This window comes from Girardinichthys multiradiatus, chromosome 6 (genome assembly GCF_021462225.1).
Source record: "Girardinichthys multiradiatus isolate DD_20200921_A chromosome 6, DD_fGirMul_XY1, whole genome shotgun sequence".
Classification (NCBI taxonomy): Eukaryota; Metazoa; Chordata; class Actinopteri; order Cyprinodontiformes; family Goodeidae; genus Girardinichthys; species Girardinichthys multiradiatus.
In genome coordinates, this window is record NC_061799.1 from 38,998,856 (window position 1) to 39,026,141 (window position 27,286).

At 38.3% G+C, this 27,286-nt stretch overlaps 1 protein-coding gene across 3 annotated transcripts in view; it reads right to left on the bottom strand.

Annotated features, from left to right (window-relative positions):
• LOC124870415 (contactin-associated protein-like 4) overlaps positions 1 to 27,286 on the bottom strand; it is a 154,993-nt gene that overhangs the window by 48,177 nt on the left and 79,530 nt on the right. For all 3 annotated transcript variants that reach the window (XM_047369080.1, XM_047369079.1, XM_047369078.1), the window contains exons 6-11: positions 16,577 to 16,752; positions 16,299 to 16,445; positions 13,241 to 13,508; positions 9,535 to 9,684; positions 9,068 to 9,236; positions 614 to 720 (exon numbers count right to left, since the gene is read on the bottom strand). In XM_047369080.1, the coding sequence (XP_047225036.1) occupies positions 614 to 720; positions 9,068 to 9,236; positions 9,535 to 9,684; positions 13,241 to 13,508; positions 16,299 to 16,445; positions 16,577 to 16,752 (1,017 nt within the window). The remainder of the gene's footprint in view (positions 1 to 613; positions 721 to 9,067; positions 9,237 to 9,534; positions 9,685 to 13,240; positions 13,509 to 16,298; positions 16,446 to 16,576; positions 16,753 to 27,286) is intronic.

Genomic DNA, 27,286 nt, shown 5'->3' on the forward strand with positions numbered 1-27,286 from the left:
GATGAGAAAACCAGAACTGCAGCCTCAGCTCTAATTCATCCTAAAGATGTTCAAAACGTTTGAGGTGAGTCAACTTTCTCCACATCAAATTTTACTCACATGCAGCCATGGATATGATTGTAATACCAGAATTCATTGATTTGGGGGTCCACCCAATACTTTTGGCAATACAGTGTATGGCCATCAGCTCTATCACTTAAGTTTCCAAAAACAACTTCCTTGACTAACCATTAACAACGGTCAAATCAAACTGCACCAGTAGAAAAAAGCAGCAGACACACAGGAGATATAAAAATGACTAAGGTTAGGCCCAGCTTTAAAGGTAGTCAAAGCTATCATTTTTTTTTATTATTTAGCTTATTATTTAATCAATCTGATAAGACAAGGATACCAACCTATCTACTTAAATTTAAACTTCTACGATTATTTTTATTAGCAAGAATAATACTGCAATATATTTGAGGGAAATTTTTAGTTTATGTTTTCAAGCTAATGAACTGTGACTGAAATCTCTAAATTTGAAGGATAAACCTTTACTGAATGTGTCTATGTGTGTCAACCAAATGTGAGTGTGCTGTTCAGTGGGTTTGAGTGGATATCATTTGTGACTCACAGCTGTGGCAGGTCGCTCCACTGTAGCCGCTGTCGGAACAGTTGCAGTGGAAGACGGTCCAGGTCTGACTGCAGAGGCCTCTGTGTTCACAGCGACTGGGAGAACATCTACAGCAGAGATGAGAGAAGATTCTTAAAGATTTTTATCCTGCTGATGAGGTCCAGAGATGGATACCATGTTAATTTTGGCCTTTTAATGCGTCAAATCCCAGTATAGAATGACAATTTATAATACAACTTCAATGAATTGTAGAACAGAACCGCATCCAGAAAAGTTTAAATTTATTGTGCATTTTCTCTGATGGTGCCACTATTTCACTTATAGATACAGATTCAAATACATAAACACATCCTTAGGAATAATTGGTTAAATCTTTCTTTGCAAGTTGCACATTGGCCACACTTGTTTTGTAGCCATTAACAAGCTACTGGCTGGATATTCTCCAACTCTTCTTGGCAGAATAGGTAGAGCATATTTAAACTTGGTTTTCAGGCATGGACCCAACTTTTAAACATAGTTCACAAATGTTTACCAGGGTTAAAGAAGAAGGTCAATGGAAGACAATGTTACAACCATTTAGCAGATTATTTAGGGTAAAGGCAGGTTTATTCCTTATCCATGATTCCATCCACCTACCAATGCCACAAAGCCACTGAAAGAGAAAATGTTCTTAGTTTTCTTAGTGTTTCGTAAACCTGCACAAAGAATGAGTCTGCATAGTTGTTTGACTTAGTCTTCTGTGTTAAATAAGAGCCATATGCAGGGTATATCCCACCTTTTGGTTTAGAAGAGTTAGGCTCCAACCCTCCAAGACACCCAACCACAACCACAAAAAAACAAAAAGGGGTAAAAGTTATTTTATTTGTTTTGACATCTTGAATATTGAGAAGCAGCTCTTCTGTTTTATGTTGCCAAAATTCTAGTAGAAAAAAACATTCATTGCCAAACACATTTCATCAGTTTTTGTCACCAATTCAGAACTTTTTTGTTATTTAAAATGGCAACAATTTTATCTTTCAACTCGGTTTGAGAGCAGTGAAATAATTTGTGTTAATGTCAGGCATGATTCAACATTTCACCCTTAAAGAGTAACTACAAAACAATAATGATGTTTGTTGCAAATGGGAATAAACATGTTGGGCATCTGAAAAAACTACCAAACACAAAAAAACTACCTTCTCAAAAATGGAGTATGCGTGAAATGTTCAAAATAAGCCTTTTACCAAACTTTTTTCATTCATTCAAGTACAGGTCCTTCTCAAAATATTAGCATATTGTGATAAAGTTCATTATTTTCCATAATGTCATGATGAAAATTTAACATTCATATATTTTAGATTCATTGCACACTAACTGAAATATTTCAGGTCTTTTATTGTCTTAATACGGATGATTTTGGCATACAGCTCATGAAAACCCAAAATTCCTATCTCACAAAATTAGCATATTTCATCCGACCAATAACAGAAAAGTGTTTTTAATACAAAGAATGTCAACCTTCAAATAATCATGTACAGTTATGCACTCAATACTTGGTCGGGAATCCTTTGGCAGAAATGACTGCTTCAATGCGGCGTGGCATGGAGGCAATCAGCCTGTGGCACTGCTGAGGTCTTATGGAGGCCCAGGATGCTTCGATAGCGGCCTTTAGCTCATCCAGAGTGTTGGGTCTTGAGTCTCTCAACGTTCTCTTCACAATATCCCACAGATTCTCTATGGGGTTCAGGTCAGGAGAGTTGGCAGGCCAATTGAGCACAGTGATACCATGGTCAGTAAACCATTGACCAGTGGTTTTGGCACTGTGAGCAGGTGCCAGGTCGTGCTGAAAAATGAAATCTTCATCTCCATAAAGCTTTTCAGCAGATGGAAGCATGAAGTGCTCCAAAATCTCCTGATAGCTAGCTGCATTGACCCTGCCCTTGATAAAACACAGTGGACCAACACCAGCAGCTGACACGGCACCCCAGACCATCACTGACTGTGGGTACTTGACACTGGACTTCTGGCATTTTGGCATTTCCTTCTCCCCAGTCTTCCTCCAGACTCTCCCACCTTGATTTCCGAATGACATGCAGAATTTGCTTTCATCCGACAAAAGTACTTTGGACCACTGAGCAACAGTCCAGTGCTGCTTCTCTGTAGCCCAGGTCTGGGGAATGCGGCACCTGTAGCCCATTTCCTGCACACGCCTGTGCACGGTGGCTCTGGATGTTTCTACTCCAGACTCAGTCCACTGCTTCCGCAGGTCCCCCAAGGTCTGGAATCGGCCCTTCTCCACAATCTTCCTCAGGGTCCGGTCACCTCTTCTCGTTGTGCAGCGTTTTCTGCCACACTTTTTCCTTCCCACAGACTTCCCACTGAGGTGCCTTGATACAGCACTCTGGGAACAGCCTATTCGTTCAGAAATTTCTTTCTGTGTCTTACCCTCTTGCTTGAGGGTGTCAATAGTGGCCTTCTGGACAGCAGTCAGGTTGGCCGTCTTACCCATGATTGGGGTTTTGAGTGATGAACCAGGCTGGGAGTTTTAAAGGCCTCAGGAATCTTTTGCAGGTGTTTAGAGTTAACTCGTTGATTCAGATGATTAGGTTCATAGCTCGTTTAGAGACCCTTTTAATGATATGCTAATTTTGTGAGATAGGAATTTTGGGTTTTCATGAGCTGTATGCCAAAATCATCTGTATTAAGACAATAAAAGACCTGAAATATTTCAGTTAGTGTTCAATGAATCTAAAATATATGAATGTTAAATTTTCATCATGACATTATGGAAAATAATGAACTTTATCACAATATGCTAATATTTTGAGAAGGACCAGTATTTCATATAATATTTACTCAAACATGCCTTTTGCTTCATGGTCAAATGATCGTAGGTCAGTCAGGAGAGATTTAGCAGATATACTATTTTTTAAGATATATATATATTTTTTTTAAGATGCATAGATAGAATAAAAACATTTATAATAGACTAGAATAAACAAGTTTTACAGCAGACATCAGCTAGAAAACCTATATTTAACATTTAAGGTATTTCATTAAATGATGTATTTGCTACTTAAAACATCCTTCAAGATTTTAATTAATTAGTTTATTCCCCCAACATTAATGCGGTGCATTATGGTCAATCATCTTTAGTATATTAGTATAGTCTCATCTCTCCAAATGACATTATTCTAGAGGTCTTGAGGTTCATTCAGATGCATTTTTTGCAAATCCAAGTAATATTGTCATATTCTATTTAGAGAGAAGAGGCTTTTTCCAGGCAACCTTTACAATGAAACCATACCTAATCAATTGTTTTATAATTGTGCCGTCACCCCCCCCCCCCCCCCCCCCCCCCCCAACCTTAACAGTCACCTGTAGAGTCTGATATCTATTTATTTGTTTTATCTCTTTTTGTCTGAGCTTTGCATGGTCTGACTTGATGATAAATTGGTCGTCAAAGACAGTGGTGGGACATTTTTGTAATTGTAAATGATCTTTCTCATGTTAACATGATGGGCTAAATATTTCAAAATGGCCTTAAAACCATCTTGGATTGATATGCAGCAACAGTTGCTTCTTTGAGGTAATTACTGACGTGTTTTCACTTTGGCATTGTGTGAACACACACCTGTGTGCTTCAGATCAGCAAACCGCCATATTCCTGTCTCTTATAAAGGTCGTCATACATGCTGAAGAAGTGCACTTCATTAGCTAGCAGCTCCAGGCCACTGGTTTCCCTCTAAACTCGTAAATGCAGCAAAGATGTACTTAGCCTTTTCAATGACCTTGACAGTCAAACGTTTTCTCGTTTTTACTAGTCTACCTGCACTTCTCACTGCTTTGGCTTATCTGTCAACAGGAGATTGTTCCAGGGGCCTATAGTTCATTTAGATGTCAGTTGTGCTGCCACAAGCTTTCTCACTTCCAAATAAACCATACTTGTGCAGTATGTTTCTAATTATACTGCCACAGACCTTAACATCTAACATGTAAACGGAGGCCAACAGAGACTGAGAGAGAGCATTATGGCTGTTTTATCTGCAAGTTCTTTAAGCACTGCACATGTTGCCTTTCGGTGCTTTTGCTGGGAAGTCCTCTACTTTCTTGACTGACCAGATTGATGTATAAGGTTTTGCTGATGATGTTTCACCTTGGCGTTTGGTTAAGATACACCTGTCTTCTCCAGAGCAGTAAACTGTGAGAACTCCTGCTTTTATAGAGGTGGTCACACTAATGAAGAACAGACAGTCAGGTGCATTTGATTAGCAGCGTCTGGCTGCTAATTTTGTCACTTTTCTTATTGGTGTTAATGAAAGTCCTTACTTCTTGCTCACTGACCACCGCAGATGTGACCCTAAAATAATAAAGTTGGTATAGATCTTTCTGAAGTGTATTTGCTAGCCCAAAAATCTGCTGTTTAGTTAAAAAAAAAAACTTTTCTATGTGTTGTGTTGGATCTCTTTATGTTAGACTTTTGATGTCAAAAAAGTATGGGAGGAAAAATTAACCAGAAATTTCCTTTTTGTTCTGTTACCTTTGAACGGGCCTGTGTGTGTTAAGGTAGAGAAATCATACGGTACAGAGGTGATGTAGAGCTCCCTGTGGACTGGATTCAATTTGTGCTGTTAATGCGCTGTTTGTCTGATAATACTCTTTGCCTCTTTTCTGGTTGCATAAACAACCCCATAGTTATTATACAGTAATAAACTGCTGAGAAATATGAGGCACCATGTTGAAACAGTCTCTGTGAGTCCATTTTCCACATGGCATTCCTGCAGAAAATATCCCAGGGGGCTCATATTAAATCAGCAGGATAACACGGAGGAAACATAAGCTGTATTATTTTCTGTCTTTACAGGAAAACTGATGGTTTTTTCTCTTTGTTCCAACTGGAAAGTCAGATCTATGGAGGAGCTGTAGTCTGATAAATTGTGATGCAAAAGCTGAGAGACATTTAATTAAAATCATTCAAGCAGTTTCTCCTTATCTGCCAAGGATTTGTGGATAGTACAATACTAATGCCTGTGTCCATGTTCACATTCTGTGATTGTTTATGTGGAAAGTGACTGTGTGTTTGGGTTTTGCCTGACTGTCTTCCTTCTCAGGCTCTAGAATCAGGTTTATAATTGTGGTAATTGTCTCATTAATCCTGCCGCTATTTGGGGTGCTGCCAAAACAGAAAAATAATTACTTCTCCTCCCCATCCTTTCCTTCACATATCTGCATCTTTCTACACTCTGAGATTCAAGCTAATTCTGAACTATCACAGATGACATAAAGGATGATACTTTCATTTTGTCACATGGCAATTACTGTAAATACAACATTTTATCCTGAAGTTATTACAAATTTAGAAACTAGGAGTTACATAACCTAATTATTTGTTGACAGAAGCAATAAGTTATATTTCTTTTTCAGAATGGAGCACACAACTATGAATGTGACCACAGTCATCTATGCACTGTGGTGCATAAAGCATCAGAGAGCAGCTACTTAAAACCAAAGTTTTTTGAGGTGCACCACAACTGTTAGTTGCTTTTTAAAATCCTATTGCTGTATGTTTTTATCTCTGCATTCCTATATATTTGTTATAAAATCACTTCATAATTTCCCTGACTCAGATTTCTAACTGAAAGCTCAAAATCAAAAATAAAGTACATTAAAAAATTAGTGGATATTTCAACATTGGTCAAGCACAAAATATGAAAACAAGGAAGTAACCTATGAATGAAGTCATGAATTAAGGAAGAAAGGAATAACCACAGAAGAAATGAAATTAAGTAGCATAGAAAAGAAGTGGAAGGCAAGAAAGGAACAAATGGAAAAAGGAAGAATGGAAAACAAATAGGAATAAAGTAAAGAATAACTGGGGAAGGAAGGAAGGACATGCCTGCACTTGGGAATAATGCAGTAAATTAAATATTCTTTTTCAGTTGTATTACATTTAAAAATAAAACAAGTACATGTACAAATAATTGTACGTGTTAGTTTTAATTTTACTGATTAAGCAGAATCACCAGCAAAGTATCTGACTTTTCAAAGCCTAATGATTTTAACTCAAAATATCCTAGTTAAAACAAAACTAATCTATACTGTTGATTTAGAAAACTAAACACACTTTTACTCTTTGAGCTCAGAATTTAGAATAATACACATATCCCGTATAATCATCTTAATTGTTAAGCAAGTTTTAATACAAGGTTTCATTATATCTTTGACACAAAACATGCACTTAATTTAAAATATTTGACAGGGGCATTTATAAGTCACACTTTAAAGATGCCACATTTTGTGGGGTTAATTTTAAGTACAAGTCTTTTCCAGATGGTTGATAATTTGTAAAGCCCAAAGTCTACAATAAAAGTTATTTACTCATTCTGTCTGAACTGCCTGAAACACCATTAATCATCCGGACTATTCATCAGTTGTTGAACCAAATTAACATGTTTTAGATCAGCATCATGCCTGTTCAAAGTAGAACACAGCTACCTTGCAAACAAATAGGAGAAGACCAGATCCTTTCTACTCTTTAATCAGACTGATAGTAAAAAAAAATAACTTTCCTCTCTTTTACTGTTTACTTTGAGTATTTGAATTTTGCACATGTTTCATATCCTTAGTGTTTCAAGTATAAAGCAGGTTCTTGATCACAAAAGTAACATTCTATCGAAAAAATATAGTCCTAACCCAAGTAACCAAAAGAAAAGGAGAGCATTTTGGCCAACTTTGTGGTTGCAGCCAAAGGTAAATGAAGGTGGGAGCAGTATGATGGAGAACTCTGTTATCAATGCAAAGCAAAATTTCTATTATAGAATAAAGCAGTGATAGAAAAGTCTTCCACTTTAATGTGATAATGTCAATTTTTATGGCAGTTAGACCAGCGGGGAGGAGAGGGAAGTCAGAAGAAATGTTTTCTTGGAGGCAATAGCTTAAAGACCCAACAAACTGGCACCTTACAGAGGGTTTTATAAGTTCTCTATGGTGAGCCCGACCTACCTTACTTAGTGACAAGAATTTAAATACAATACAACTTCTAGCAAAGTTCAGGTAGACATTGTCATTTCTGCTTCATCACATAAATAGGTTACATCTTCATACATCTTTATAAATATGTCCATATGTTTGCACTCAGTTTCCTCTGAACAGCTGTCTCACCAGAATACTATAGACCAGCAAGATATGTAGCATAGAGGCAGTGTAGGGATGCAGCTAAAACTTTCCCAGCTGTATGAACTCAAATGTTGTCAATCAAAGTCAATTGTAATTTTCACACATCAAGCCAGAGCTACACAAACGTCAAGTCATTTCAAGCTAATCTTATGGTGGTTGGGAGAAGTTAAAATACTGATATAATCAGACTGCAACAGCACCAAACAGTGTCTCATTCATTTGGCTCAGACACTAAGAAAAAACAAGATCTTGGGTTAAACCATTTAGGGGGACAGAGTTTGGAGAATTTGGTTATTGATTTATCTAATGACACAGAGAGTACATTAAAAACAGAAAAACACAATTAAAGCCACATTTTCTAATAAACCTTGTGCTTCCTGACAGCTGTCACCTGCGGTCAGTTTTATGGTCTGGCTCTTGCAAGATCTGTTGTAGCCATGGCTTGAACTATGAGGTATGCCCCATCTTTCTGCTATGGGTATTTTAATTCCTTGAAGCCAAGATTCTGCAGAAGACTTGTTTCATAGCACTGTGATAAGAAATGATTCGAACACTGGTTTTGCGTGAGTGAGCACACAAAACCAGTGTTTGAAAAGCAGAAAGGGGCCATTATGATTTGTTTATCAGGCCTTTTAGCCTTGAAAAGTGATGGTATTTGCACTTTAAGGGTGGAGCTTTTAAAATTAATTTATTCAGGTTAAGTAATATCCTTTAAAGTGGTCATTTAAAAGTAGACTGCATGTCTGTGTCAGTTCAAATAAGACTGCTTAAAGATTTGCTTTAATTTAAAAACACAGTTCTTAGGCAGCATTAATTCAATTCGGTCATCTAACCTAAAAACATAACTGTTGAAGTTGAACGTAAACGTCCTTGTTGAAGGGTTGGATGTGACTGGTTTAGTTGTTTGTATATCTTACTAGCATTGCTAAACTGGAAAACAAGTTTCAGTCAAGCTGAGCCCCTCTGTGAATTTTCATTTGGAAATAAGGACTTCATGGGATATAACAGCGATTAATGATGACTACTATGACCAGAAAACATGAGACATGATAAGACTCATTAAAGTAGTTCTGCAATAATCTTAAAACAAAGATTCTTTAATAGGTGTCACACTTTCTATATCACGCAAGCTAAACTTTTGTTTTCACATATATAAAGTGCTATTGCAACATAATAAATCAAATCCTATATTATGTGCTAAGATTCTAGAGGGTTCTGCCAAACTTCCATAACTGGCTGCACCGCAGATAAAACAGAATAAGAAATTAAAAAGCTTTAAGATTTTCTTTAAGTACAGACCTGTCAATGATTCCACACACGTCAATCTGCAGGTCGCTGTAATTTCCCAACTGCTTTTGTTGCACTGCGATCAAATCCATAACTCTGTTGTCCAGACTGAATAAACGCATGCAGCCCTGGAAGGCATTGAAGTGGTTTCTACATCCTTGACTGTCTCCAGCAGGACATCCTGAGGAGAAGAAACATAGATTATAGGATATTTTTCTGCGACAGGAGATATCAACAAATTGACAAATTTAAAAGATTAAGGATTGATCTATAGTTTATTTACAAAGTGTACTCCATTTGTGAAATGTAGTCCAAACTTGAATATAGTGCAAACTGTGACTAAATTGTTTCACTTTTGCACTGTCTTAGGGCAAAAACCCATGTTTCTTAGTTGTTGTTTTTTTTATTTCCATATTTTCATGTTTTACTTCTCCCTAAGGAGGTAATCCTTAGGACTTAGGATCTCTTTCTGCTCTTACCACCAAAGAAGAGGTGACTTTCTACTGTGACAGGAAATGACAGGCTGGCCTGAGCACTGGCCCCTTCATCTTTGTCCACAGAGACAGTCAGACGACTTCGTCTGCAGTTCAGCTCCACTGAATGCCATTGGCCGTCACTGAGTGCAGAACCTTAAAGACAAGTTCCCATTAAAAAACGTTTTGAATCCTAATCCAAGCACACGTACAGTGTACATTTTAGGACATCCTCAGGTCTCAGGAAAACATCCTCATACATCAGCTCAAACAGCTTCAGACTTCTGAATAAAAGGTCCCAGAATTTCTGATACCTATTAGTCAGATGTTTGAAGCCGTTTCATCTCATGTCTGAGGATGTTTTCCTGAGACCTGAGTATGTTCTAACATGTAACATTGAACACATCACTGTGAAGCCAGCAAGACTGTCACTAATACACTATTTAGAAATCATGTCTTTCTCACAATTAAAGCAGCATTTGAAGAAACACATACATATTGATTACAGAAACAGCAGCAGCAGGTTAGATGAACTCTCTTTGTAACTGGCTTGTTGCAAACACATGCAGAGCTTTGTTAGCCCTCAGTATCTCTTTCTATGTGGACTACATCAATATCGGATTATGTCCTCTGCAATTCTTTTTTTTGTTGCAATGATTTTCTCAACAGCATGATTTTATTGTGCACAGCATCTCCTTTCAGGAACCACATTACATGTGTGATCTAACATTTATTCAGCTAAGCTATTGTCATATATATATATATATATATATGTTTGGACACACCTTCTCATTCAAAGAGTTTTCTTTATTTTCACTATGAATATTGTAGCTTCACGCTGAAGGCATCAAAACTATGAATTAACACATGTGGAATTATATACTGAACAAAAAAGTGTGAAACAACTGAAAATATGTCTTATATTCTAAGTTCTTCAAAGTAGCCACCTTTTGCTTTGATTACTGCTCCGCACACTCTTGGCATTCTGTTGATGAGCTTCAAGAGGTAGTCACCTGAAATGGTTTTCACTTCACAGGTGTGCCCTGTCAGGTTTAATAAGTGGGATTTCAAGCCTTATAAATGCGGTTGGGACCATTTGTTTTGTTGTGCAGGAGGTGGATACAGAACACAGCTGATAGTTCTACTGAATAGACTGTTAGAATTTGTATTATGGCAAGAAAAAAGCAGCTAAGTAAAGAAAAACGAGTGGCCATCATTACTTTAAGAAATGAAGGTCAGTCAGTCCGAACAATTGGGAAAACTTTGAAAGTGTCCCCAAGTGCAGTCGCAAAAACCATCAAGTGCTACAAAGAAACTGGGTCACATGAGGACCGCCCCAGGAAAGGAAGACCAAGAGTCACCTCTGCTGCGGACGATAAGTTCATCCGAGTCACCAGCCTCAGAAATCGCAGGTTAACAGCAGCTCAGATTAGAGAACAGGTCAATGCCACACAGAGTTCTAGCAGCAGACACATCTCTAGAACAACTGTTAAGAGGAGACTGTGTGAATCAGGCCTTCATGGTAAAATAGCTGCTAGGAAACCACTGCTGAGGACAGGCAACAAGCAGAAGAGACTTATTTGGGCTAAAGAACACAAGGAATGGACATTAGACCAGTGGAAATCTGTGCTTTGGTCTGATGAGTCCAAGTTTGAGATCTTTGGTTCCAACCACCGTGTCTTTGTGCGGCACAGAAGAGGTGAACGGATGGACTCTACATGCCTGGTTCCCACCGTGAAGCATGGAGGAGGAGGTGTGATGGTGTGGGGGTGTTTTGCTGGTGACACTGTTGGGGATTTATTCAAAACTGAAGGCACACTGAACCAGCATGGCTACCACAGCATCTTGCAGCGGCATGCTATTCCATCCAGTTTGCGTTTAGTTGGACCATCATTTATTTTTCAACAGGACAATGACCCCAAACACACCTCCAGGCTGTGTAAGGGCTATTTGACCAAGAAGGAGAGTGATGGGGTGCTGCGCCAGATGACCTGGCCTCCACAGTCACCGGACTTGAACCCAATCGAGATGGTTTGGGGTGAGCTGGACCGCAGAGTGAAGGCAAAAGGGCCAACAAGTGCTAAGCATCTCTGGGAACTCCTTCAAGGCCGTTGGAAAACCATTTCAGGTGACTACCTCTTGAAGCTCATCAACAGAATGCCAAGAGTGTGCGGAGCAGTAATCAAAGTAAAAGGTGGCTACTTTGAAGAACCTAGAATATAAGACATATTTTCAGTTGTTTCACACTTTTTTGTTCAGTATATAATTCTACATGTGTTAATTCATAGTTTTGATGCCTTCAGTGTGAAGCTACAATATTCATAGTCATGAAAATAAAGAAAACTCTTTGAATGAGAAGGTGTGTCCAAACTTTTGGTCTGTACTGTATATATGGTACATGCATTCTTGACGTAGCAGTAAAAAATACATAATAGAACAGCGTTGCAGGGGACTGCTCTATATGAATTTACATAAAGTACATTAATAGTAGTGGCTTTTAGAAGTTATTTCTTTGTATGATTAGTAGATCAAACATCGTATGAAATGAGCTGGTGGAAGATACAGCATACAGAATTGCTGTTTTTGGAAAGGTGTCATTTTATACTTCATAAAAACAATTCAAATAGTTTGAATTACATTAAATAAGGTTATAAGGAAATAGAGGACATTAAGGCAAGGGAAAGTACAGATTTAATGCCTTAGTGTAACCCCAACTTAAAACAGAAAATCCAAACACATTTGGTCGTAAGCAAAAAAACGTTTCACAATAAAAGTTGTACATTTTTAATTTGCTTTGTTTTGTCTCTTAGGTTAGAAGGCTAAAGTGATTACTTCATGTTTATAACCTTTTGGCCTTACTGAGATGACATCCCACGTGTTAAGGATCCTTCACGCTGAGCTAGGATCTCACCATGTCATTAAAGTTAGCCAGAGCATGGATGGTCTTGGAGGAGTCTTCTGTGGAGCACCAACAATGCAGTGCACCTGTTAAGCATGCACAAAACATCTGTGGTAAGATTATGGTGGTTTATTGTCATCTTGGTGGAAGCACATCTGGCTTTGGGTGCAGCACTGATAGTGGTGAGGTGTGTCCTTAACACACCTGTGTTGCTTGGCCAAGTGGCTACAATAGCCTTGTGCAGAGGATACAACCTAACTGCAGGTACACCAGGGTGGCAGTGCTCTAACGTAATGTAGCATTTGGCACCACAGCTGCAGTGCACATATGTTTTATTAATTGCTCTGGCTGCAACAAATAGGATCTCACCAAACAGCTGAAATAATCCAAACAAAAATAAATAAATGCTGTACGAGACCCCTTGCGCAGAGGTCAGTCACTTCCGGGTCTCCCAGTGTGCACCCCTCTAAACTACGGATATGCATGTTCCAGGGGGACAAAATATATTTGTCATGTTGTCAAAGAGAAGCCCAGGCACACATCAGCTCACAGTGTATTGAAATATTGCTTTCCAAATCTGCTACAATCCACTGACATTCTCAAAGTGCTGGAGATTCTTGAGGCATTTTGGTGGCCACAGTCCAGTGTGAAGGGCCTGAATGAGATGCTAATGCAGCAAAAAGTATTTCTAGCAACAAGTTTCTATCCCTAAACTGTGGCTCTGCTATGTGTTGATGGTTTCTCATGACATTGAACTGCTATGTTGGGATAACCACTGATTAAATTGTAGGTCAGAAGTGGCTTTCAGCTTACCTGCACTGAGCTCCAGCAGCACCCTCCCTCCTTTCTGGATCTGCAAGCGGAGTCTCGCCTCACTCAGAAACAACCAGGCGACGCCTACTTGCTGAGGGAGGTCAAACGTGAGCAAAAGCCCCGCCTTGTTCCACGTCCTAAACTGGAACCCAATCAACATGCTCCCTGAAGAGGATAACGTTGTCCACGGGAATTGGAGGAAGCTCTGTGGGCCGGGAAACGTCACGGCAACAGAAACTGTCTCAGCACAAGCAAAGGTCACATTGCCCTGAGAGAAAAACGTGCAGGGCAAAGAAGAGAAGGGATGGAACTAAATGATTACTGGAGAGATAAAACATCAGAAAACATGAATATTAATCAGCTACAGAGGGCGTGTTGATGTGGCCTCCTGTCACAGTGATCTCATCAGCAAGTCTCCTTAAGGAGGACAACGGTATTTCCATATTGATAACAGCAAACCTCGGGATAAGATTAGAAACGCATACTTTAAATACCAAAGTCACCTCACGTGAAGGTAAAGGCGATAAAGAATCTAAAATAAAGCGACAGAGCACCCAGCAACATCTGATAACTGGAGCACAGTTTATTGTTTTAAGTAGTGATGATGAAGCTAAGTTCATTGCTCAGGCTGCAGCAGTAAACTAAGACAGTGCCAGCTCTGCTGGGAATTTTATCCCAGTTGCTTTTACAATGCACAGGTAATACAAATGACATCTAAAAGCTCTTCGTGGAGCACTTTAAAAGATGTGAAATATTTCAAGTTGAAGTAGGCTTATATGCCTCATGAAAAGGTTACCTTAAAAACCCTGAAATCTGACAAGATGTTTCCTCCACCTACACCCTTTTGTAATAAAACAGAACATTAAAAAGCACTATGTAGTTCCTGTAGTGGATGGGGCCATAATTTTCCTGACAGTATCTTTCAGAGTTACAGCCTCACTAGAACACCTGACTTTAAGTGTGTAAACATGCTTATCCAGAGTTTAAATTTGCCTCTGCTGCCTGTATTGTTACACTGAGCATTTATCATTCCCAGTAGGAGTTTCTCACACTTCTTCTCTCTCTTAATATTGTTGTCTATTTACCATTTTGTTTATGAAAACACATTTTAAAACAAAACCAACTGTTATACATAGAAGAACAAATTTAACAAGGTGAGCAGGTAACCAAATTGACCCTAACCCTAAAATGAAGAAAAGGTTTCAAATGAAAGCTCTTAAGTTTTTTCAAATTATTTATAACTATGAAAATAAACTAAGAAATAATTAGTAATAACTTACCAGCTTTAGTTAAACCACTTTTGTTTGTCATGTCTCATCAGATGGGTTTTGACAGAATTTGGTGCCATTAAACCAGCTGTGAGATGCTTTCAGAGACTTTGATCAGCCATGGGTTGTCCTGATTATTTCTCAGGGTCATTATTAGGGTCGAGTTGATTTTAAAGCTCTTTGGAGTAGTATGCAGAAAAAATAAGTGATTAAAACACATAACCTAATGTTTTCTTGTATTTTTATTCTATTAATGCTCTATTTTCCTCATGTACAGCGCTTTGAGTGCCTTGTTGCTGAAAAGCACTATATAAATAAACTTAACTTGATTTGACTCTGAGTTTCTGGCTAAAGTGTCAGACACATTTATTTCCACTCCTTGTCAGGATGTGTACAACTCCTTAAAAAAAATCTTTTGCGTTAGAGACATGATCTCAAATTAAAAACAGAGAAAAATCAACTCAGCATAGTACATTTATTTAATGAAGAAAAAGAACTCATATTGAGAAATCATTGTTTTCAACAATATCGCACAAAATTGTTTGTTTTCTATAATACCTACACTAGGAATTGTGTTTACATTTCTAATGCAAGCAACAATCCTATTTTTGTTGTTTGGTTAATTACAATTTCTTTAATGAGACATTCAATTTGTATAGAAAATTATGTTAAAAAAACACAAGTTTGCAAGCTATTGATAAACAAATTACTTAGTAAAAAACAGATATTCCTCATACTATTAGTATCATTTTATGCATATATTGCATAACACAAATCTAGGAAAAATGGCTAAAAGGTATATTTTAAATTACCTTCACATTCTAAAACATTGCTTAGTTCTTTCCATTCTTAGCGAAAGGTATTAAGAGCCACAGTGGAGAGACTAAAGAGCCACATGCAGCTCCAGAGCTGCTGGTTGTAATCCCAGATCTAAGCCAATGATTCCCAAACCTCTCAGCTTTTGACCCACAAAACAGCAAGTGCCTCATGACCCCAACTATTGAATCAGTATGCAAGAATTTTTTACTAAGTCAATCAAACAGGGATATAATAACAACACAAAGCACATCAAGGGCCAATATATTTATTTTACACATTTGTAAGCACAGTTTCCTGCACAGTTATAACATAGTTATGCTTTGCTATTGGCTTTTTAAGCTAATTCTAGAGATGATCTCAGGACCCCAAACTTGGGAACCATTGCTGTAACTCATCAAAGTCCTGGGTTCTCTCTTATGCTCTTTTTATCTTCAGCTCCCTCCAATGTTTTTCAACAGGAATTTGGACTGGGGACTGTGATGGTCATGGAAAAAGGTCGATTTTGTGTCTGGTGAGCCATTTCTTGGTTGGCTTAGCCATATGTTTTCAATCTTTGTCTTGCTAATGGACACAATGACAACCTAATTTCAGTTTCCCCACAGAGGCCATCAGATATTTATGTAAAATGTCCTCGTATCTCAAAGAGTTGAGGCCAGGCACTCTAACGAGGCTCTCAGGCCCTTTAGAAGAAGGCCACAGCATCACACATCCTCCACCATACTTAACAGTGCACATGAGGGTCTTTTTCACGTCTGACCAAAGTGCACAATTCCACTTAGGTCTCTGTAGCAAACTCCACATCTTTACATGGATGAAAACATTTCTTTTCCTACCTTGAGGGTTTTTATAGATCTTTAGGGTACCCTATAAGTGAGGAGCGACTGTAGCGGGTATTTATGAAGAATGGCATTGAAAAAAATACAACTAGAACATTGGTCAGTGTTTAACTAACATAACAGTAATGAACTTACCAGAAGAGTAACTTTGTGATCCTTGAGTTTAGCAAGTTCTATCAGATTGAGAGCATTGAACAGCAAGTTTTCCAGGCAGCCATGGAAGTTTCTCCTGGAGTGAAATGGTTTGTGCGTGTCGAGACCCGGAACAGCCCCTACACTCAGCTGTATGGGTAAAACAATGCCCAAATACAGATAATATTAGTAATATGAATAAAACAGAAAGACAGTAATTGGATTTTTACCATGGATTTATGGAAACTGTGGATTGAGGCAGTTCTTTTGGTTAATCAAACCTCTTCTATGTCGAGGTGGTGGAACTCTGTGGGGATTTTAACCATCAATGTGTGCTTGTCCACAGTGAAGTTGAGGTGAAAGCTGTGTAGCTCCACTGCTACATAGTGCCAGTGCTGATCATCTAAAAGGCTTGCAAGAAATACAAGGCGTTGAGGTTCAGCAGATAAAGCCCTACCTAAAATAAAATAGAAATAAAAACAAAAAAGAGAAGTTATTAAGTTTTCATGATTGTAAAAGTTTATTTTCTGTTTTGAATGTTTTCATTCAATTCACACTACAGGGAGGATCACAGCGAGGTCACCTTCTCTCATATCGCTGGGGACCCTGTATTCATCTATATACCAGCAGTGAAAAACAGAAGCCAAATATGTTATGATGCCTAATTTGAAAGACTACAGAGGGAATGCATCATTAATCATAGATGAGCACCAGTACACCCGAATTAGTGGATGCATTTCTGAATCCCCCAAAGAACTGAGAGAAAGACTTGTTTCTGTTGAAAGAGTAGAAAGAGCTGAATACAATGTAGCATTAAAATGCATAAAATATTAGTGGGGCAACATTCATTTGAACTTCAGATAGAAAATGTTACATTTCTAGAACACATACATGTTTTCAGTATTTTGTGAAGACAAAGTATTTCACAAAAGGTTTAAAGTAGAAAAAAAAACAACTTCACCTGCACGGAAAAAGCTATGAAAGTTTGAACATATTCAAACAAAAAGAATTGGCACAGTCAATAAAAGAAGAAAGTAAATGGTAAATGGATTGAACTTATATAGCGCTTTTCCAGTCATACAGACCGCTCAAAGTACAACATGAAAACAAATTAGATTTCTAAACTTGCATTGATTAATGGAACAGTTATTAGGTTGTAGAAGGTAGTGAGACCAGGAAGAGGACTGTATGATGGTGTCTCTCCACAGGGAAGATTTCATTACAACTTGAATAATTGAAAAGAAAAAGCAAAAACGCAAATCAATATGAGTGTGCAAACATAGAGAATGAATTGATATTCATTTATGAAGTAGTCTCTGTCTTTGCTCTTCCACATCACCGTCTCTTATTCCGCTCTGCAGCTCCATCCACCCATTAATGAACATTTCGCAGGTGGAAGCCATTTATCTTAAGTATCAATAAATGTGCAGTTCATTGCAAAAACGATCCCCTTCAATTTTTTCAATTTCAGTATACTTTATTAGGACTGCAAGAGACCCATATAAAGTAGTGCATAACTGTGATTTGGAAGGAAATTGATAAGGATAAATATATGTATGTGTGATTATATCGATTATGATTAACAGGCATCATCGTGGCTTTCTTTTCAGACATCAAAAAGTTCAGACCACTCTTTGTGAGCTTCAGCATTTCTGCAACTAAAATATGCATCAAGTTTGGGCATCAAGGGCACCAAAATCCCTCCAATTAGCCAAAAACCGAATATTATTGGCATGCTGAATTTGCATGCATGACACTTAAAATATTTTATGATTGCAAAATACAGTTTTCTTTTTTATATTCAGAAATGTGTAGTGTATTTGTATTCCATTCAATTCAATTCAATTCAGTTTATTTATATAGCGCCAATTCACAACACAGCGTTTCACAAAAGTCAGGTACATACATTCCAATTAATCCTAACCATTGAACAGTGCAGTCAGATTCAGTGACTTGTAGCATTCACTCCTCCTGAATGAGCATGTAGAGACAGTGGACAGTCACTGGCGTTGACTTTGCAGCAATCCCTCATACTGAGCATGCATGTAGCGACAGCGGAGAGGAAAAACTCCCTTTTTAACAGGAAGAAACTTCCAGCAGAACCAGGCTCAGTGTGAGCGGCCATCTGCCACAACCGACTGGGGGTTTGAGAGAACAGAGCAGAAACACAAAAAGAACACTGAAGCACTGATCCAGAAGTACTTTCTATGTGAAGGAAAAGTAAATGTTGATGGATGTAGCTCCTTTAGTCATTTCACCTAGAAAAAAAGAACAGATAAACTCTGAGCCAGTTTTCAAGGTTAGTCTGAAAGAGAGCACATAGAGTTAATTACAGTTAAGCTCAGTCAATCACCATGTCTAGGAGAGAGAAAGGGTTAAACACTGAAAGACAGGGCCAAGTGTATCATCAGTAGAAGGTAAGCATTAAGTTGTTGCCAGCAGAAGCTTGGACAATGCCCCTCTCCAGAAAGGTGTCACAGGTAGACACAGAGTCAGGCCAGGTGTAGCTTCTAGGAAGAGAAAATAGGGAGAACATAAAGTTAAAAACTGAAATAACAGCAAATAATGCAGAATTAGAGAGTAGTGTGAGAATGTAGCGAAGAGAGTGACAGTGGTCATTATGTCCTCCAGCAGCCTAAGCCTATAGCAGCATAACTACAGAGATAGCTCAGGATAACCTAAGCCACTCTAACTATAAGCTTTATCAAAAAGGAAAGTTTTAAGCCTAGCCTTAAATGTAGACAGTTTGTCCATCTAGAGCCCACTGATGGCCAATGTTATACTAAAAACCACAACGATTGGGATATCTCTCTCTGTCAGATTGACCATAACCATTGGAAAAGAGAAGGGGTCATACAGGTAGCAGAAATGGAGGGTGTGTTTGCACCTCAACATTAACTGAGCCGGTTTAGGCTAAACCTGATTCCCCCTTACTCCATCCAACAGAGAGGGAAGAAGACGGAGGTAAAAAAATAAGGAAGATTGTCACGGTTTACTTGATATTGGACCCCAGAATGCAGACGAGCAGGCAGCGTGATGGTAAGTGAAAAAAGGTTTAATTACGAAAACTCACACTCAGAAGGAGGCAGGAACAAAACAAATGGGCAGGCAAGACAGGCATGGCATGATCAAAAGACAAGACTTGGTTAGAGAACAAGACATGAGCATGAGAAATGTCTCCGCGACAACTAACAGAACAGGTGTGAATATATGGCATGAAAACCAGGTGGAGCAAGGAAACAGATTGACTTGAAGCAGGTGAACCGAATAAACTTAACAGAACAAAACGTGACTGGAGCAAAACAGACTCTTGAACACAACTAGAAAAACATGAAGCAAAAGCATAACCAGATCTGAAAACCAAACTTGACAAAACATGAACAAGACGACAAAACCTTTTGTCATGACCAGGAAAATAAACAGAAATATGATTCAACATGAACAGTGAAAAACATAAGGATGAAACCCGAAACCAAAAACCAAACAACCGCAAATCATGACAAAGATAGCTCAGGATAATCTAAGCCACTCTAACTATAAACTTTATCAAAAAGGAAAGTTTTAAGCCTAGCCTTAAAAGTAGACAGGGTGTCTGCCTCACGGACCAAAACTGGGAGGTGGTTCCACAGGAGAGGAGCCTGATAACTAAAGGATCTGCCTCCCATTCTACTTCAAGAGACTCTAGGAACCACCAGTAAACCTGCAGTCTGAGAACGAAATGCTCTGTTAGGAATATATGGAACAATCAGATCTCTGATGTATGATGGAGCTAGATCATTAAGGGCTTTATATGTGATGAGGAGAATTTTAAATTCTATTCTGGGTTTAACAGGGAGCCAATGAAAGGAAGCTAAAGTAGGGGAAATATGGTCTCTCTTTTTAATTTTCATCAGAACTCTTGCTGCAGCATTTTGAATCAGCTGAAGGCTTTTAACTACATTTTGTGGACATCCTGATAGTAAAGAATTACAATAGTCCAGGCTTGAAGTAACAAATGCATGGACTAGTTTTTCAGCATCACTCCCAGACAGGATATTTCTAATTTTGGCAATGTTCCAGAGATGAAAGAAGGGAATCCTAAAAACCTGTTTAATATGGGATTTAAATGACATGTCCTGGTCAAAAATAACACCAAGATTGTTTACTTTATTATCGGAGGTCAATTTAATGTCATCCAGGTTAAGTGATTGGCTAAGCAGTTTCTTTTTTAAAGACTCCGGTCCAAAGACAACAACTTCTGTCTTGTCTGAATTTAGAAACAGAAAATTTAAAATCATCCAAGTTTTTATATCTTCAAGACATGCTTGTAGTCTATCTAACTGGTTGGGCTCATCAGGATTCATGGATAAGTAAAGCTGAGTGTCATCAGCGTAACAGTGAAAATTTATTCTATGCTGCCTGATAATTTTACCTATTGGAAGCATATATATAGTAAAGAGAATTGGCCCAAGTACTGAACCCTGTGGTACTCCACAATTAAACCTGGAGTTTAAAGATGATTTATCACTTACATGAACAAACTGGAATCTGTCAGACAAATAAGATTTAAATTAGCCTAGCGCTGTTCCCCTGATCCCTACAGCATATTCCAGCCTTTCTAAGAGAATATTGTGATCGACTGTATCAAATGCAGCACTGAGATCTAACAGGACAAGTACAGACACAAGTCCATTATTTGAGACCATAAGAATATCATTAGTGACTTTAAGCAGAGCTGTTTCAGTGCTATGATGAGCTCTGAAGCCTGACTGAAACTCTACAAACAGGTCATTGCTGCATAAATGCTCACACATTTGATTAGTAACTATTTTCTCAAGAATTTTAGATAAGAATGGAAGATTGGATATAGGTCTGTAATTTTTCAAGTCATCTCGATCAAGCAAAGGTTTCTTGAGTAAAGGTTTAATTACAGCTACCTTAAAAGTCTGTGGTACATATCCATTTACTAAGGATAGGTTAATCATACCTAAAATGGGACTGGTAATCAGAGGGAACACTTCCTTAAATAAATTAAGGAAGTGTTCAGCCCCTGAATCAGTTTTCTTGGGGGATGTGGATGTGCATGTCTTTGTGGCTCCCGAAAGCATGATGCTGCCACCATCATTTTTCACAATCGAGGATGATTTTGAGGGTGATGTGCCACTTCAGTTTTCCTCCACACACAGCATATTGTTGTAGGCCAAAGAGTTTACTTTGGTCTCATCTGACCAGAACACTTTCTTCCACATGTTTGCTGTGTCCCCTATATGGCCTGTGGTAAACTGCAAATGGGATTGCATTTGACTTTCTATCAGCAATGCCTTTCTTCTTGCCACACTTTCAAACAGGCCCATTTTGTGGAGTGCATGACAGCAGATTTTTCTACCCAAGTGTAGATCTCTGCAAGTCTTTCAGTTATTCTGGGCCTCTAGGAGGTTTTCTGATTTACTCCCTCCTTCCCCAGCCTGTCAGTGTAGGTGGACAGCCATGTCTTGACAGGTTTGTAGTTGTGTCATGCCCTTTCCTTTTTCAAATTGAACATTGGTGTATGAGTTATTCAAAGCTTGGGGTATTGTTCTGTAACCTAACCCTGCTCTAAACATCTCAAACACTTGATCCCTTAGCCGTCTGCTGTGTTCCTTGGTCTTTGTGATGTTGTTTGTTCCCGAATAAACCTCTGAGGTGCAAAGAACAGCTCCATTTATACTGACAATAAATTACACAACCACGGGCTCCATTTACCAGTAGGGTGCCTTCTCAGATTCAAGTTTGAAAACATTTTGAAAACAAACTTCATAATTATGCACAAATTTACATTGGTCTATCACATACAATTGCAATAAAACGCATTGAATTGTTTTGGTTGTAACATGACAAAATATAAACATTTCTCATCTCTTAGTGCTTTGAATTTTTGTTCTGAAAAACTGAGGTGCAGAATACATAGCCAAATATTGTTCCAAGCAAATGAGTCATGGCAGTAAATTGTTATTTGAATTGTGATGAAGGTCACCACAAATCAATAGGCTTATAGCCGATGGGACTGTAAATGAGCACAAAGAATACTGAAAAGGAGCTTGCAACCCGGTATGAAAATATCAGATATTGGTGTGATGGTGTCTACCTTAGAACTTCAGATTGTCCACTGTGTTTTAATGTGGGGGAGTATTCAAGGAAGGACTAGGAAGAAGAAGCTAAGATAAATTACTCACTGGCTGTAAATTTGTGCCCAGCAAGCACTAAATTACTCAGCATAATTTTAACTAAAAGGGTATATATATATATATATATATATATATAATGAATAAATGCTAATGACAGTGCGATGTTTTATTAAAGAGGGGGTCAGACTGGCTATTTAATTGATTTTTAAAGGGGACCTATTATGCAAAATTCACTTTTTGATAATGTTTATACTTCCATTTGGGTCTCTAACGTTTCTACAAACAGTCCAGAAGCAAATAAAAAAAACAAAAAAACAACAACATTCAGCTGTTTTTTGGCTATAAATTAATGTTTTATTCTTTCTAGAAAACACGCGGTTTCAAAAGCTGTATAATTGTGACGTCACAATTACACTGGCACCTAGCAACGTTACCTGAGTCACTGCCCCTGACTCACAACTGAAGCGGAGCTCCTGCCTCTTGATTTTCAGTAGAGGATCATGTCTTGCCAGCTGGTTTTACCTTACACGCACTTTACAATGGCTACCCTCAAAGACAGATGTTCTGTTATTGGCTGCCATGACCCACATGTGTCCATGCACATTCTCCCGCTGTCGGATAACAAAGAATTTTGGCTTAATTCTACTTTTGAGGGCAGCGATCCAGTCACATTGCCGAAGACAGTACTAGTTTGCGCGAATCACTTCACCAAGGACTGCTTTGAGAACTCACATCAGTACACGTCAGGATTTACAGAAAGACTTCAGTCCCTACTCTTTGTGGCAAATCTGCATATGACATAAATGTAAATACTTATTGTTGTGTCTTATAAGTTTGGGTTTTGTTTTCACGTATGAAGTGCTGGTTAGGGGCGTGGCCAGATACAGCTAATTTGCATACAAATCACAGACCCCTAAAAATATTTGTCTGAAAGGAGGTCAAAAAGGGGAAACTGAGGAGATGAAATCTCATTATCTGAGAATGATTTTGTGTGAAAAATGAATTTGACATGTTTTGTTTAGCCCTGTTACAACCGGGCTCAAACTAGGAGCAACGGGGAGGTAACATTACAAGCAGATTCTAAAAGGTTTAAAAATTCAATGATTTATTGTTCGGTTTTTTTCTTTAGGGAAGAGTGAAAAAATAAACATAAGGTCCAAACACAAATATTTCCAAAAACAAAACAAATTTTAACACCACAGATGCTACGTAAAGTTCTTAAAACTCAACACATGTGTTGGGACCATGGGCACAAAATGAAAGGCCAGTACGAACTTTCCTGGAACTTTCAAAATAAATTGCATTAACCTACTTCCAGCACAGCCAGAGTTCCTGCCTCAAGTGGAGGAGTTTAAGTATCTCGGGGTCTTGTTCACGAGTGAGGGAAGAATGGAGCGGGAGATCAACAGACGGATCGGTGCGGCTGCCACAGTAATGGGGGCGCTGTGCCGGTCCGTTGTGGTGAAGAGAGAGCTGAGCCGAAAAGCGAAGCTCTCAATTTACCGGTCGGTCTACGTTCCTACCCTCACCTATGGCCATGAACTTTGGGTCATGAACGAAAGAACGAGATCCCGGATACAAGCGGCTGAAATGAGCTTCCTCCGTAGGGTGGCCGGGCACTCCCTTAGAGATAGGGTGAGGAGCTCGGCCATCCGGGAGGGGCTTGGAGTAGAGCCGCTGCTCCTCCACATCGAGAGGAGCCAGTTGAGGTGGCTCGGGCATCTATACCGGATGCCTCCTGGACGCCTTCCTCGGGAGGTGTTCCAGGCACGTCCCACCGGGAGGAGGGCCAGGGGACGGCCCAGGACACGCTGGAGGGACTATGTCTCTCAGCTGGCCTGGGAACGCCTTGGGCTCCCCCTGGAGGAACTGGAGGAGGTGTCTGGAGAGAGGGACGTCTGGGCGTCTCTGTTGAGTCTGCTGCCCCCGCAACCCGGTCCCGGATAAGCGGAAGACGACGAGTACGAGTACGAGTGTTTGATTCTGATGATAAGCTATAAGCTTTCTCGTTAGCTTTAACAGCTAAGAACAAGTGCTTGCCTACTAAGATCATTTACCCAAAAGGGTTGTTAGTTTTCAATCTAGTAAAATAATATTTCCCTTAATATTATTTTACTAAACTTGATAACTAAGTAACACAATTAAGCCCATTTCTCAAAGATTTAGTTTTTATTCAAAATATTTCTTTAAATATTATTTTTACAAATAAAGGCAGCTAATTAAACACCGTTGCAAATTGGTCATCCATAAGGTTGGTTTTATTCAGCAAATCGTTCTTTAAAATATTATTTTATTAAAATAATATTTTATCTGATCTTGCATTGTGAATGGTTGTCTAAAGGTATGCCAATTATTGCCTAAGTTAGTTCCAAGACTACCTTGACTTCACTTCCAGGTTCTTCTTGATAATCCTTGGTTCTCAAACATAAACATTGCATGGTAATGTTGCATCACTCTTTTGGTCATGGTTTTCAACCATCTTTGATCAACTTATTGATCAAATATTGTACATAGCCATTAGTCTTCCTTATTCTTTAATTCTGCTTGGTAGTTTAGTTGAATTGTTTTAGCATGGTGAAGAGTTTGTTGATTGAAATATGTTTGACTTTGAATTGACTTATTTTCGTTAATAAAGTCTTGTATTTTAAGAAATTGTGTGAATTCATTCCATGTGTGTGCAGAGTTTTGCTGTTCAATAATGTCAGAACTAGGCTCATCCCTTTCAATTTTGTCCTAATGCCACTGCCTTATTTGGCTGGTATTCACAGGACAAGCCTTAACAGACCGAAATATTATTTCATAAAACAAAGTATTAATATTAAATAATATATTCATATTCACAATTACAATTCACAGCTTGAACGACTTAAGGCCACAAAATCCTAGATGCTGTAGACAGCATCAACACTTAGCCAAAAGAAGAAAAACAAACAAGTCAAATCACTTCAGAATCCACTAGGAGAAAACGGTTATGTGTCATTTTGGAATGACACATAACCAGTAAGCAGACAGGGAGCAGTGTGAAAGACATGCCGCATGTTCTCCGGACAGCTGCAACAAGGACTGAAGCCTCTGAATATGGATTGAGCACTTTATCCGGTTTGCTACGCGACACACCCTGATTATATGTCATTTTATACATATATCTGTTTTGAACTGTCTCCTGCACATATTCTTTACAGAACATACTTCTAAGTTCCAGCAATAGTTGCAACAATAGCACCATAATTATGTCACTTAACCTCATGCTTCATCATCATTGCTAGGAAACCAGGTCCCATTTACTGATTAAATCAGCTGATAATTATGTGACTACTTGGGGCCACTCATAGTTTGTGTATGGAGCATTTAACTGTCGGCCTGTGATGGTCAGGCAAACAGAAATTATTAAAAAAAACTATGTTGTACACCTCTCAGGAATATTACATGAATATTCATTTATTTGTAGCCTAATTTAACATTTCAGACTACCAAAAACACGTACAGATCCCCTATTAAAAGCTATTATGAGATGCACCGTGAATTAGAACATCGAGTTCTACTAGGTTCAGGTTGAGTTCTCCTTAAAAGCAAGAGACTGCAATTTAAACATCTTTAATGTAAAAACTATTGGACATAAACATCAAGAAACATGATTTCTTGACAGATTTTTATATCTATTATGTGCTTAGTCACTATGCAAAAAACCTAATGTAAATTGATTACCTCTATTCTTTGAATTATAGTACTGATTACTGTATGTTTTAAAGTAAATACTTCATATCCTGTAGTTCTATTGGTTTTTTAAAGTAAAAGATATCTTCTCTGAAGGAAACAGTCGGTGTTAACCAAGCAAAGTGGAGCATGACTGAGCTCAAGGCCAATGTACAAATCAGATGAACAAAATTACAAAGTCTGTAACCAAATTTTCCGATCCGTGTATGAAGAGTTTCAGAAGTAAAACAAAGGAAAAGACAGAGAGAAATAATGAGCAACAGAAATATAAAGATCATCCAACCAAGACACCCAAATACACAGTAATGTAAGAGAGAGACAGAAAAATAGATAAAAAACCGATAAAAACCATGCCAATTCTGGAGATAAAAAAGGCGAAGGACTGAAGGACTTGTTACGCTGAGGCTCTAAGGAGACAACAAAGGCAAATGATAAAAGAAAACAGGAAATTGTAAAAGAAATGTGAAGGCAGAGGAAGTAAGGATAAAGCATCTTCAGAACCATCTTCTGCCTTTGTGCTGTGATTTAATGGATGAGTTTAATTTCACTTACTAACCTAAAATGTGTCTTTATTGGCATGGGCTTTTAAGAAGATTCTTTTTATGAAATTTGCTTGACCATTAGAGACCCACTATACTGAATATATCAAAAAATAAAAAATAAACAGAATCTAGAGTTGCACTAAAATAATACTTCATATCAAATTGTATCATTAAAAGTATTTTTAGTATATTTCTATTCAAAACCAACCCATTTACATGTATCTGCCCTGTTTATTGTTACATTGATGGGTTCACTGGGCTTTTAGGGTTTAGACTGTGGACACAGGGAATAGAGACCAGTAAGAGAAGTTGATAAACATTTATATATGTAGACTTTCACGAATAGCCTTCCAATATGTCTTTGTATGTAGCATGAAAGTCTGTCGCTTTTATGCTAGTTATTATAAATATACTATTCAATATTTAATATTAATACTTTAATATTTTATTAAATAATATTTTGGTCTGTTAATGGTTGTCCTGTAAATACCGGTCCAATAAAGGGGGGGTATTAGGTCAAAATTGAAAGGGATGAGCCAAGCTCTGACATTATTGAACAGCATAAACTCTGCACACACATGGAATGAATTCA